Source organism: Cryptotermes secundus, unplaced genomic scaffold (genome assembly GCF_002891405.2).
Source record: "Cryptotermes secundus unplaced genomic scaffold, Csec_1.0 scaffold216, whole genome shotgun sequence".
Lineage (NCBI taxonomy): Eukaryota > Metazoa > Arthropoda > Insecta > Blattodea > Kalotermitidae > Cryptotermes > Cryptotermes secundus.
In genome coordinates this window covers 1,428,402-1,442,155 of record NW_019727090.1, presented here as the reverse complement: position 1 = coordinate 1,442,155, position 13,754 = coordinate 1,428,402, and the positions used below count along the sequence as shown (strand labels likewise).

The 13,754-nt window shown below is 42.3% G+C and overlaps 1 protein-coding gene across 1 annotated transcript in view; it reads right to left on the bottom strand.

The window, feature by feature from the left end:
- LOC111864315 (scoloptoxin SSD14) overlaps positions 1–11,532 on the bottom strand; it is a 66,586-nt gene extending 55,054 nt beyond the window's left edge. Inside the window, exon 1 of the mRNA XM_023851471.2 lies at positions 10,980–11,532. Coding sequence (XP_023707239.1) covers positions 10,980–11,182 — 203 coding nt within the window. The 5' untranslated portion in view covers positions 11,183–11,532. The remainder of the gene's footprint in view (positions 1–10,979) is intronic.
- Positions 11,533–13,754: the final 2,222 nt, after the last annotated feature.

Here is a 13,754-nt window from a genome sequence, read left to right as displayed (position 1 = left end):
CCATTAGTGCTATACGTCCTGCCCATCTCATCCTCCTTGACTTGATCATTCTAATTATACTTGGAGAAGAGTACAAGTTATGAAGCTCCTCATTGTGCAGTTTTGCGTCAGTAGACTACAGGAAGTGAAATGTGTTAAAAGCGGAAAGGGAAGGAAACAGAAGTAGTTCCTTATAGGAATATTTGTTTCCCCTACCTACTAAGACGATGACGCAATTGTGGTCCAGTGTGAAACACAGAAAAGTGGCCTTTTCAAGTTTTAAAATCGCGGCAAAAACGCCGTATGAACACACCTTAATTGTTCTACCGTAACGTTAAAAAATTAAATTAAATTCTCTTAGTGGGGGGTGGAGTCCAACTGGGTCCACTTGGCCCTGCGGCCACTGATTGGCATATTGTAGCCTGCCCCGGGTAATTATGATGATGGAGAATTTGGTGGAATGAAGATTGGCAGGGGAAATCGAAGTGGAGAAAACGCGCCCCAGCGCCACTTTGTCCACCACAAATCCCACTTGACTACATCCCCGGGATCGAATCCGGGTCGCTGCGGTGGGAAGCCAACGACTAACCGCTTGAGCTATGGCGCAGCCTACCGTAACGTTTATCGAAACCCTTAGGTTCCTTGACGCGTTCTGACGGAACCCCCCCCCCTTCTTCTTAAGACAGTCACGCTCGTAACACCACAGGACAGCAAGAATTAAATGCCATGCCTGACTGAGAAGTTTTTCCCTACTTCGATGGGGGACGGGGAATGCATTACAAATGCACCGAAACAAAGTTCAAAGGTACAAAAAATACGGACCAAAAAGGAAGAAGAGTGTGCGGAATTTAGAATAATACATAGAAGGACACCGGCGATTCGCTGGCATGTGTTTCTACTGCAGTAGAAAGCTAACGAAGACATGGCTGAGTAAGATGGGCTTAGCTGGGATGGGCCACAAGCAGTTGTAACGAATTTTGGTGGAGAGATCCGACAGAAAGCGGCCATTTAGAGGTAGAACGGTAAGACAAAAGTGGATCTCAGAGCGGCACTTCGCGAGTTTTGAAGGTGAATGAATGATTACCATCTTATGCAAATGGCGGGCCCTTGTACCGGGGGGTTCTGAAACTTCGAGTTCTGCCACGAGAAGCATTAGTTAAAGGACAAACGAAGGTCGTTATTACAGCTACGGATCACTGCAATCGGGGTTTATATCTCTCGTCTCTGCAGTCAGATGAACGCCATTAAACCCTTTACTACCTCGGTAGTCTTCAAAGTGTGGGCCGCGGACGCGTAGGGGTCCGCAAGGCCTGGTCAAGGGTTCTGCTAGATTATTTTTGTCCTCCTAATATAAGTTAGAAGGAATAATATTGTATTGCATTTTTTTTATATTCTACAAAATACGTGTATGTGGAACAACGATATAACAAATAAACTGAATTCGAAATTGAGCACCAGTATCTATGTTAGTTTCAGAGCGGTGAATCGACAATTTTTGTCATTAAATGACTGAGGTAAGAAAATACATTGTAACAGGTATTAAACATTCTGTAAACACGGTACAAGCATTAAAGCATTTAAATAAATTATTTTACGATATATGAGCCTGTTTTATGCTGATATGCAGATAATTTAAACTTGGAGAAATTAGGTGTTCTTGAGAGAACAATGTGTTGCTATGGGGTCCGCGGGGAGGGATGGTGTGTCTNTCCTTGAGTGGGCAGTGTGTTGCTAGGGCGTTAGAGAACCAATGCTCGATTACATAAATTCATCCGCGTTAACCCACAGTTTATATACGAGAACAGGGTAACCTGAACTTAAATGTTCTCGTTATTAATGAGCCAACGACACAATCTTGAACAATTCCTTGAAGGAAACAACAAATTACTCCTTAAAAATCTTTGCCAGCACTTTCTAGCAATCTTCTCACACCATTCGTTGCTAAGCACCAGGTAGATGTGATAAGGGAATAGTTAAATCATCTGAGAATCAATGTTTAAAACATATTTGCGTTAAAAATATTATCACTTGCTGTTAGAAATATACTGCAATGATTAATACACTCGAAACGGATGATACAAACTACGTAGACTTAATGGGAGGCCGATGAATGTTGCAAGAATCGTAGTTAAGGAGGTGCTAAAGCTGATGCAATTCTTTATGTAATTGGCACTTCTAACCTAACACTTAGCTAACTGAAGTGAGACGTGCCAAAATACACGTCCTTGGCAAAGAAAAGTAAAATAAAGGCTGTTGGAAAATATTGCATAGTTTGCACCATCAAACTGATCGCCTGACTAGTTGAAATAACGACACTAACAACAAATCTAACTAAACCAAAGTGAAACAATTCCAGTACCTGATCACGCCATGAAGACGCGACAGTGAAGTCCTACACACACTCCCCCCCCACTTGACAGATGTATCAAGTTCCGGCCCTTTTGTTCCGAAGTATTTAGGCCTGGGCACTCACTGGACTGGGCCCCAAAACTCAGTCTGAACGTGGCGAGGGAACAGACTAATTCCTGCCCCGCAGAGAATGGAACGCCAATCTTCAAGTTCTTAAACAGTCATTTTAATGGCTGACCTATCCCGACACACAAACTAACCAACGCAATTAAACGAACAGACTATCATGTAATCCAGCTAGACTAATTAAATCAACTAATGTGATGAATGATCCAACTGGTAACAGAAAAGGCGATGGGAGTTTCCGATCCATTTTAACTCATTCCACATTTCTCGCAGCCACTGTGATCGGTATAATGCCGTATATGAGGTCAGAAATTATTTTCCCCTGCCAGGTAGGCATACTTTGTGACATATCTACCTCCTGGAAGAATACTTCAGACAGAAGTAGCGGGCACGATGTCGTGTTTTATATCCTACTGCAGCTGTTTTCACGAAGAAACATATTGAGTTCGACTTGAGTTTGATTTGAGTAGACCAATACGAACCAGAATTTAATTTTCCCAGACTACTCTTAGTAGGTATAGAACCACACAGCAATTTTTTTACTCAAATCCGTTGAGTAATTTAGGATATAACGAGCAGACAAATGAATGCAGCCTTCATATCAAGCGTTTATTGCTTGTACTTTATACAAAGATCTATAGTATTCACTTCGATGCTTATGATCGAGATGCAGTGTCTTTTCTTGGAGGCAGGAACAGCATTTTTATGAATATCCTTTAAAGAATAAGGGTCCCTTGGCGCACACAATGATATATTTAGTTTCGATTGGGGTTCCATTTCCGGCATAGACAGGGAATATTCTCTAGGCTAACTAACTAACTAACTAACTAACTAACAGACTGACTGACTGACTGACTAATTCACTGAGAAGCCAACATTAACTCAGATAGTAAATAATTTACCAATACTTTGTGGAACCCGAAGGTTCATGCCGTGTTCCCAAGAGCCCGCCAATGGTCTCTGTCCTGAGCCAGATGAATCCAGTCCATAGCACACGACCCATTATAGCATTGCCCTTCCGCCAACGTTCAGGTCTTCATACTGGTCTCTTTTCATTCTGGCTTTTTCAACAAAATTAAAAAAGCGCAAAAAAAAAAAGTAAAGCTATCCCTGTAACAGGCCGTGAAGGACTTTACTCCCCACGAAAATTATTTAATTAATTCCTGGAACTCATTTCTGTTAGAGACTGAGTCGACCCCAGGGCCATAGTGTGGCTGGAAGGATTAGGTCAATTGAAAAAAATCCAATGACCTCATCGGGACTTGAACCCGCGAGCTTCCGGGCTGTAGCATAGTGCCTCAACCAACTACGCTATTGTGTGCCCCCTTTTTCAACAAAGTCTGTATGAATTCCTATTCGCTCCTATTCGTGTTACATGCCCTGCCAATCTTGTCCTCCTTGATATATTTGGCGAAGAGTGCAAGTTATGAAACTCATCATTATGCAGTTTTCTCCAGCCTCCTATTCTTTCATTCTTCTTGGCTTGAAATATTCTCTTCAGCATCCTATTCTCGGACATCCTCAGTCTATAAAGGATCTGAAATTCTCACAGCGGTGATGGCTGCTACCTGCTCATTCTTCCACCCTGAAGACGGAGGCGATGTGTTCCTCCGAAACGTCGGTTGGCTTTCAGGTGACTGCATGCCGTTATATCCCACATGAAATAACTCGTCACTTTCAGTCTATGTTCTTCCCTTAAGGCTAGCGACCACTTTTCATACCCATACAAAACTACACACAAAATTATAGTTCTGCTCTGTATTGTAGCAAGGATTACTCAAATGTCACCTTCTCTTAATTTGTCTTCATTATATATACTCTCTTAATTTTCCTATGCTACTACGTTCAAATGGCAGCTGGCAGCGCAGTCGGTATAACGACTGGCTACGGGTTGCACGACGGAGGGATCGGAGTTCGAGTCCCGGTAGGATCAAGGAGTTTCACCACGTCGTACAGACCGGTTCTGAGGCCCACACAGCCTCCTATCCAATGAGTATCGGGGGTAAAGCGGCCGGGGCGTGAAGCCGACCACTCACCTCCAATTAGTGCCGAGGTCAAGAAAATGTTTATCTATACATCCACTCTCCCATACGCCTTAATGGCGTAGTGCTTAATTCGTTCAGCACAGGGACAACTTTACATTTTGCTACATTCAAATCGCCTGTGGTTCCCATCGAATCTCATATTCAGTCAGTGCCAGGGGATTTATCGGGGGAGAAATACGGGCAGAGCCTGACACTGACCACAACCTCTGTACAGAGTTTACAAATGTCTGGAGCTATGCATCCACCCTTCAGTACACTTTCATGGCATTGCGTTTTACTTCTAAGCTACTGCAGTCCACTTTAAAGTTACATAATACACAATTATGTATCGGTAGTCCTGCACACACATTTTGAAAACCTGCTTTCAATGACGCTGACAATACTTTGGTAGAGACGTTCTCAAGGCCATCATGTTGTATAGCACACAAGCCCATATTGCGAGAATTGCCTTAATTAACATGTATTTCCTATCTTAAACTAGCCTTGGGGTGTAAAACGCGAACCGACTTTCCCGGCGTCGGCTGACAGCAAGGTTACGTGCAATACCAATGGATAAGAACTCAGCTGCTCGCAAGTGTCACGTCTTGCTGTGGAAATATACTGCATTAGTCATGCTGGGAAGTGTGCATCAACAGGTTGGAGCCGAAATGGTTGCATATGTATGTCACCTAACTCTGCTACTAAAGAACAAAGACAAAACCGCCGCTATGCGAAAGCACGTAAGGGGTCGTAGATGTAAGGCTCAGGCATGATCTGGGAATTAGATGGAGGCGGGTGATGAGCGTCACGCTCATTCCGTTTTAGTCCGCAGTTGGAGCCTCGGGAACCCATTGGACTCTGTTGGATAGGTTGGCACAAGAGCCGTTTTAGACGTAATGGAGAAGAGGAAAAACATCAATGTTCCAGCAATTTAATAATAAGGTAAAAAAGGTAAAGTAAAGTTGTCCCTGTGCTTAAATAATTAAGCGCTACGCCATGAATGTGTATGGGGGAGTGGATGTGTACATCCATATTTTCTTCATCTCGGCACTAGATGGAGGTGAGTGGTCAGATTCACGCCCGGCCCGCTTTACTCCCGGGGAAAGAGACCCCGGTACCCATCCAACAGGAGGTTGAGTAGACCTCAAGAGTTGGTCTGGACGACATGGAGAAGAGAAAATTCTTGACCCTCGACATTTCGGAGGGACATATCGCCTGCATCTTCAGGGTCATAGAGTAAGCCAATAAATAACGAGCAACGGCAAGTTCACTGCTGGTTTCTTGTTTGGATTACACTTTTCGCTTGAAAATGAAAGCGACGTGTTCTCTGAAACGTCGAATTTTCTTCGGATCACACGGCTTTACAAACTAGAAGACCGTACTATTCAAGAAGAATTATGCTGTTATTGAAAGTTTGGTGACGGCGTTTAAAGAGTCTTCTTTTGTCTGAACAACAGTAGCTTTCTTTTGTTGCACGTATTCATAAAAACTGGATCGACAATAATGTACAGCATATCTGACGACATCTGAATGAAAAAGTTAAGAGCATCTCCGCTAGGTAGTGCGCAAATACAGACGACAAATTTCACGCCATCTACTGATCACAAAATGTACTATTATCAACCACCTGTTAGTTCTAAGTCCAGCCACCGCGTTGTTGTCTGCTCAATTTTATTTCATGGAAAATATCGATATAACAGCGTTTTGTAAACACTTCCAACTAATCAGGGTTCGATTCCCAGCAGGAACAAGACTTGTTTTCTTTTTTCCAAGGAGTCAAGATCGGCTTTAGAGACCGGGTAGTCTCCTATCCAACGGGTGCCTGGAGCTCTCTCCCAGGCGATAAAGCGGCCGGGAAGTAAAGCAGAGAGGTACTATGCTTTCATATTTACAGTTGCACATATGAAATTGTGAAGTACCACTGTTTATACGTTAGTAAAAGAAAGACAAAATTCAGAAACAATAACAAGAGCAACAGCATCAACAAATGTGCAAGATCGCTTAGGAAAGTACCTATTACATTACTGCAAGTATATTCTTTGCACGAGACCAATGGGCCGTCGGTGTGGATATCGTGTCTATCTTCCTGCCTTTTCCTGCGGTTCATTTCCGAACCTACCCCTCATATTGGGACCAGAATTCTTTGTAATACGTGATACAGCTGCGTTAACATGTACTTGAACATAGCTCGCGGCGAGGTATGGGGGCGTAGACGTAAATCTCCACGTGTCTTAGCACACGTAGACTAAGAAACTGGTGAACTCCTTGCTCCTGCCGATTTGATCTCGGCGAGGCTATATAAGCTCCTGAGCAGGTCTCTAAATACTGGCGAAGAGAAGTGCTTGTTGGCTTGCTGGGATTCTGAAGTGAGGGAATTCAGCCCATACTCCGTCACATTACTGAACACACGATATTCTGCTTTGTTATTAATGGACTAACTCATATAAACAAAGCAAAAACACTCCGTGGCCTGTAGCCCGCAAGCTAACTATACCGACCGAGCACCCGCCGCTTGTCGGCGAAGTTAGTGCCAACTTTAGAGGATAGAGGGTGTCGCGTGGTCAGCGCAACGGATCTCGGTTTCCTAGACCGGAGCCGCTATTTCCTTGAAATAGCTCCTCAAGTATCCTCACGAGGATGAGTGGATCCCGTTCCAGACTCACTACTTCTCAGAAAATATGGTAGCGCCGAGAATTGAACCCAGGACCTCTGGATTTGTAGCCAGGAACTATGACCACTAGACCACAGAGGCGGGAGGACTAACCCATACACCGACACAATCTCCTCTTGATTCGATGTCCTGTGCATGCTGTGTATAGCCATCAATAGGCAGAAATACGTCTATTTCATGTATGCCTACTTAAGAAATTTTGAACGATAGTAATAAAACTCAACACATTTATATTGGCCGCCTATTTAGGTCGCATTTAAAAGGAACCACGAATGAAAACATGGGTTTTCGCTTTAGGGAAGTGCATATTGCGTTTCACCTGCCATTTTGTCAAACGAAATGTAGTCTCACGACAGTAAAAACAACGTTCTTTAATTTGCTTCACAAACGTTTACATTTTAGTACTATATTAATCATTACTAGAATTCTTATTTTGAAGTCCTACCAGTGGGACGTGTCCCACCAAATGAGAAACACTTCTGTAGGCTCATATAGACCTGCTTTACTTATTGCTCCTTACTGTAGTGAGTAGATTGTAAATTCGCAGAGAAATAAAAAAAAATATAGACCTGTAATCCGCATTGTCGAGTGGCATTACAGGCAGTTTTCGCTTGCACATACCCGTCTGCTATCTAGGCCTTTTTTTTTTTTAAGTTTCTTGGGATGGGGTGAGATGTGCAGGTCTAAAGTTTAATTAGGCCCTTAAATGACCTTTAAAGTGAATTCAAGTGAACGACCCAGTAGCCCTATGTCGAGCTTTATAAAACCCCGTGGAAGGATTCAAATATACAAACAGAACTTTATATGTAAAGCAAAGTAAAATGCCACCCAAACGGCACAGTAAAGTTTAGTGCGGGTCTGTATCACTGAGATCGATAAAATAAAATAATATATTTCGAGCGTCATACTTTGAGGGCGGACATTTATGTATATTACCCATTTGATTTCTGTGCCTAGCACAGCAAACTGATGTAGGCCCTCATTAGCTGTTTAACACTTAAGCAACTCAAATGACCCTATGAGCGTCATTTCAGGTGCAATTAGAGCCCAGTGAATGTATTAAGTGAATAAATTTAGAAAGGAATCAACATCTGTTACGTGTAGTCGTGACAGTTCTGTATTGCTTACAAAGAAGTGAGGTCACCCAATTATGCGCACGTGACATGCAAACAGCGTCGGTCATATAGATCTCAAATATGTTGCAATTACCCTTGATTTTATAATTCGTCAAATGTTCGTTCGTGTTTAACGTAATAGAGGGGCACGCGGTAGCGTAGTTGGTTGGGGCATTATGCAATAAGCCGATTTCCAATGAAGTCATTGGAATTTTTAATTTTCCTAATCCTTCCAACTGCACTAGGGCCTTGGGATCGACTCATCCTCTAACAGAAATGAGTACCAGGAACCTTCCTGAGAGGTAAAGGGTGGCCGGAGCGTAAGGCTGACAACCTCACCGCCATCTGTGAGCCGATTGACTAGAAAATGTGGGAGTCTCGACGTCTCACAATCCTATGGACCTTCAAGGTCTGTTACAGGGATAAATTTATAATTTTAACGTAATAGACAATATTCTCTTCACTGTGAATATATTTAGCGGTATTTATTTATTTAACGACTGTGCTGATATGTCAGATTATGTAGTGTCGAATGTTAACAATGAATCCTGAGCGTCACATTGTAAAACACGTGAAATGAAGTGGTCATGATGACATTTGAGGTGTTACTCCAACATAGGTCTAGAGGGACTGTGTAAAACAACAAAAACTCCCAGTCCAGGCAATTGGTGCCCCGACCGAGATTCGAACTGGCCACCCCTAGAATGCGAATAAGAAAGTATACCCCTTGAGTCAGCTAGCTCGGTTGTCTCCTTCCTTTTCTTGACGGATTATGCCCTCTGGTCAGTTCCCATTCAGAATTAATCAGCAACCGTGGATCTTAGAGACAGGTAGTAAAAGTTGTCTCTGTGCTTAATTAATCAAGTACTACGCCATGAAGGCGCATGGGGAAGAGGATGTATAAGTCCCAATTTTTTTGACCCCGACACTAGCTGGAAGTGAGTGATCAGTTTCACGCCCCAGTCGCTTTACCCCCGAGGAAAGAGCCCCCGGTGCCCATTTTATTGGAGGTTGGGTGGACCCCAGAGTCGGTCTGGAGGACGTGGAGAAGAGAAAATTCTTCATCCTACCGGGACTCGAACTCCGACCCCTTGGTCGTCCAGCCCGTAGCCAGTCGCTATACCGACTACGCTATCCCGGCTTAGAGACATATGATAAAAAAAAACTCCGTGGTTCTAATCCGCAAGCGAACTACGTGTGGTCTAGTGGTCAGAGTTCCTGCCTACAGATCCATAGGTCCTGGTTCGATTCCAGGCGCTACCAGATTTTCTGAGAAGTAGTGGGTCTAGAACGGGGTCCACTCAGTCTCGTGAGGATATTTGAGGCGCTATTTCAAGGAAATAGCGGCTCCGGTCTAGAAAACTGAAATTAACGACCGTGGGAATTCATTGCGCTGACCGCACGACACCTTCTAACCGCTAAAGTTGGCACTAACTTCGCCGACAAGAGGCGGTCGCTCGGTCGGTATAGAGATATATGTTAGGGCTCCTTAAATGGGGGATCAGTGGTTAGTTAGAACTAACCAGTTAGACCGAAACATGGGCCACGTCATAGCTCAAGCCATTAGTCACTGGCTTCCCACCGCGGCGTCCCGGTTTCGATCCCGGGTCTGGTCAAGTGGAATTTGTGGTGGACAAAGTGGCGCTGCGGCAGGTTTTCTCCGAGTACTTCGGTTTCCCTTGCCAATCTTCATCCCACAAATTGCTCCACAATCACCCTCACCTATCATCTGAGGCTGGTACAATAGGCCAGAAGTGGCCGCAGTACAAGGGACTTAGTCCCACCCCAATAAAAAAAATAGAAACATGGAACGTTNACAAGGGACTTAGTCCCACCCCACTAGCAATAAAAAAAATAGACAGAAACATGGAACTTAGCATAATGAGAAGAGATGAAGACGTTGAGGTGTGAATATTAACACATCGACGAAGTTGCACAAAGACAGCAAGGAGTGGGATCACGAAGTTAGAATACCTGAGAACCTACAGCCAATTTCTAAACAAACATAAACGTACATTAAAATTCGTGAGGCAAATTTAGTGTAAATACCTACTAACATATTTGGAGCTAAAACACATGTATAGACATACATGACCTCCCAATCATGCTTGCATTTCATGCACGTTGTACAAAGAACACATAAAACATAACTTTCTTACGATCCTATGTTCGAGTCTAATGATTCTCGAATACATATAAATATCATTAATTTCCTCTCTCTCATACTTCATTTGGCTCTTCCATTCATTTTATTTATTTCTGGTTTATTTGACGACGCTTTCAACATTGTCTGGAGGGATGACGTGGAACTACGAGAAACGAAGTTCAGTAGCCGGTCTCTGGGCCAAGATTTGAACCCGGAATGGACCTCCAAATTGCGCAACAGAAGTGCAGTCTACTCGACTCTGAAGCTCAATGCCTTCAGATAAAAAGACATATTAATATAGCATCAAGGTTATGGCTAGTATGTAGGCCTAATTCGGTAATAAGCCACTGCAAAAACATTTCCGAAAAAAGCTAGGATAATTTCAACATTCGGTCTGAGCAACAAAGGAAACGACAGTGGAATTCTCAGAATAATATCCAAAATACGCAGGACAATTAATAAACATTGCCACTTTTATAACGATGTTCTAGGTTTCTGTTCCTATTGTCACTATTAAATTTACAGAACGAGATCGGAATATTCATTACAATTTTATACAGGCTACTTACTTCAAGTGACGCCGAAGTAACATTTGGGCATGTACAGTAGACTCTGATTTTTCGAAGCAAGATATAGAACCTCGCTTCTGAAGACCTTTGCTTTCTTCGTGATGACTACGTCTTCGAATGATCCCGCCATTTGCTATTCTACCACCAGCATTTGAACCAACGAAAGTTGCATTATTAGCACTCCTGTCGATCCACAGCGCCATTCCTGGTGGATGCACAAACTAAAACACACTGACCTTCATCGAATTGGTTATGACTTATATCACCAATTTCTTTCTTGTCATTATTAATGTGATTTTGATAGAGGTTGCAATTGAGACCACCAACCAATACTGAATGTTCTGGAATGCCCTTCTCACTTCCACGTAGACCTCTGGCCATTGTACACTGCCCTTCATGGAAGGATCAATATTTGGCCATGTCACCGGCTTTCCGGAGCCACATGTATAAAATGTACCTACTTCTGAGAGAATTATGTAATATTCAATTAGTCTCAGTTACTTTGTAACAACGTATCGAATTTATTATGAAACAGTCACATATGGGTATCTCGCACCGGCTTCCAGGTGTCTTGTCATGCGTACTTCTTTTGTCTTTTGGTTTCCTGTCGGTAGATGGCATCTGTGTCCGCTGTTAGAATCTAGCTGAGCGACAGTATAGGAAACATGATCGTAAGGGTTGTAAACTTGACAATAAATGTGTAGGCTTCTTAACGCTTACACTATCTCACAATAAGCGAGGACTCGTCTGTAGAGGCGTTTCTTAGCCTACTTTCCTTATTTTGGGAGAAAAAAAATGAAAGTAGGCTAATGAGATCCCCTTGCTGCCCATGTGTCTGTTTCTACGTGTGTATCTTCCCCCCAACAACTTTTGAATGCCTAAATCAATCTTTATTAAACTTCGTATGACTATCAAACACCTGAGCCAATCTCAACAGCATAATTCATAAATACCTTCCATCAGTAATACCGACATTACAGCGTCTCAAATTTCTAAGGTAAAAGCATAATATTGCCTTTGAAATTTCCGAAACAAAAACCTGATATTATTTGAACGCCTGTATCAATCTTCGTGGAACTTGATAGGTGTATCATGCCACATGCAGGCATCTTAAAGGCGTACACCATAAATTTCTCCGATCAGTAATATCAACATTGCGACGCCTCAAATTTCTGAAGAAAAAGAAAAGGCATTAAAATTGCTTGAATGCCTGTACCAATCTTCATGAAACCTGGCATGTATATGTCATGCCACCTGAGGCAATCTCAATGGCATACATCATAAATTCCTCCCATCAGCAATACCAACACTGTAGCCTCTCAAATTGTTGGGCTAATACCCTTAATATACCGGTCACGGTAGCCGAGCGCTCTAAGGCATATACTGTCTTCGCTCCCTCGGAAGCCGGGCTCGTGGGTTCGAATCCCACATAAGGCATGGATGTTCGGTATGTGTATGTGTTGTCCTGTGTTTAAGTAGAGACCTAGCGACGAACTGATCACTCGTTCAATGAGTCATACCGTCTGTAAAATGATCATGAAACTGAAAACCAGAGACCAGGGCCCAAGGGTGCTGTAGAACCAGTGAAAAGAAAAACTTAATATTTCTTGAATTCCTGAATCGATCGCCATGAAATGTGGTATGTGTGTCATGCCATCTAAGGTTATCCCAACGGTATACGTCCTAAATCATTCTCATTAGCAAAACCAACGCTGCAGCCTCTCATATTGTCGAGGTAATAATCTTAATATTACCTGAACGCCTGAACCAATCTTCATGAAACTTGGTATGTATATCATGCCATATAGGATCATCTCAAAGGTGTACTTTATAAATCACTCCCATCAGTAATACTAACACTACAGCATCTAAAACTCTATTGTTTCTTGACTTCATTACGCATGCGTACTAAATTTTTCTTTCTATGTGTCGTATCAGATGCTAAAGAAAGTAGGCGATTAGTAGTTCCCAGAATGTCTTCTTTATCATAATCCTAATCCGGAAGTGTTAGGGTTGACTTAACTTAAAGCAGGCCTATTTTTAGATATTACTTATCCGTACGTTTAGCATGAATATTGGGACTGGTTGTCTTTTACACATTAGTCTAATTCTTGGTAGCACCTTGATACGTCTGTTAATCAATTATTGGCGTTGTTTCACGGTTTCTGAAGCTTAAGCTTATATATCGCAATGAGATAATCCTACGTGGTAAGTAATTTATATAACACGAGCAGTTGTCTCTTTTTATAAAAGTTGTATGATTTTGTTTGAACATAAGGAACGCCAGTTTGGACTGTAGTGTGAATTACCAATCGTCTCCGTGAAGATATGAAGCTTACTGAAGAGTTGGGCTAGATTTATCCTGGACCATTCTTTATTAATAAAATTAGGCTTCATTAATGAGACCACTTCCCTCTTCCCACCAGAAATTAGAATAGGCATATTTGAAAATGACTCAATACGCCTTCACACGATCTACCATCATCTAACGATGGTAAACTCATTACCAGCACAACAAAATCGATGTATATATCCCAGTTTTCTCATTTGTCTTTGGTTCTTTCTTCCTTTCTTGCCCTTTTGCCTGCTTCTTTCCTTTTGGTCTCCTTCTTTTTTCTTTCTTAATTTCTTATAACATCTGAGCTATGGAAACAATTGATATCGATCAATAATTATTGATATAATCTTTCCACTCGTTAACATATGAATTCGATATACTTATACAAAGGCAATAAGTAAACATATTCTATGTCACTAAAGTTCGATACCGGAAGC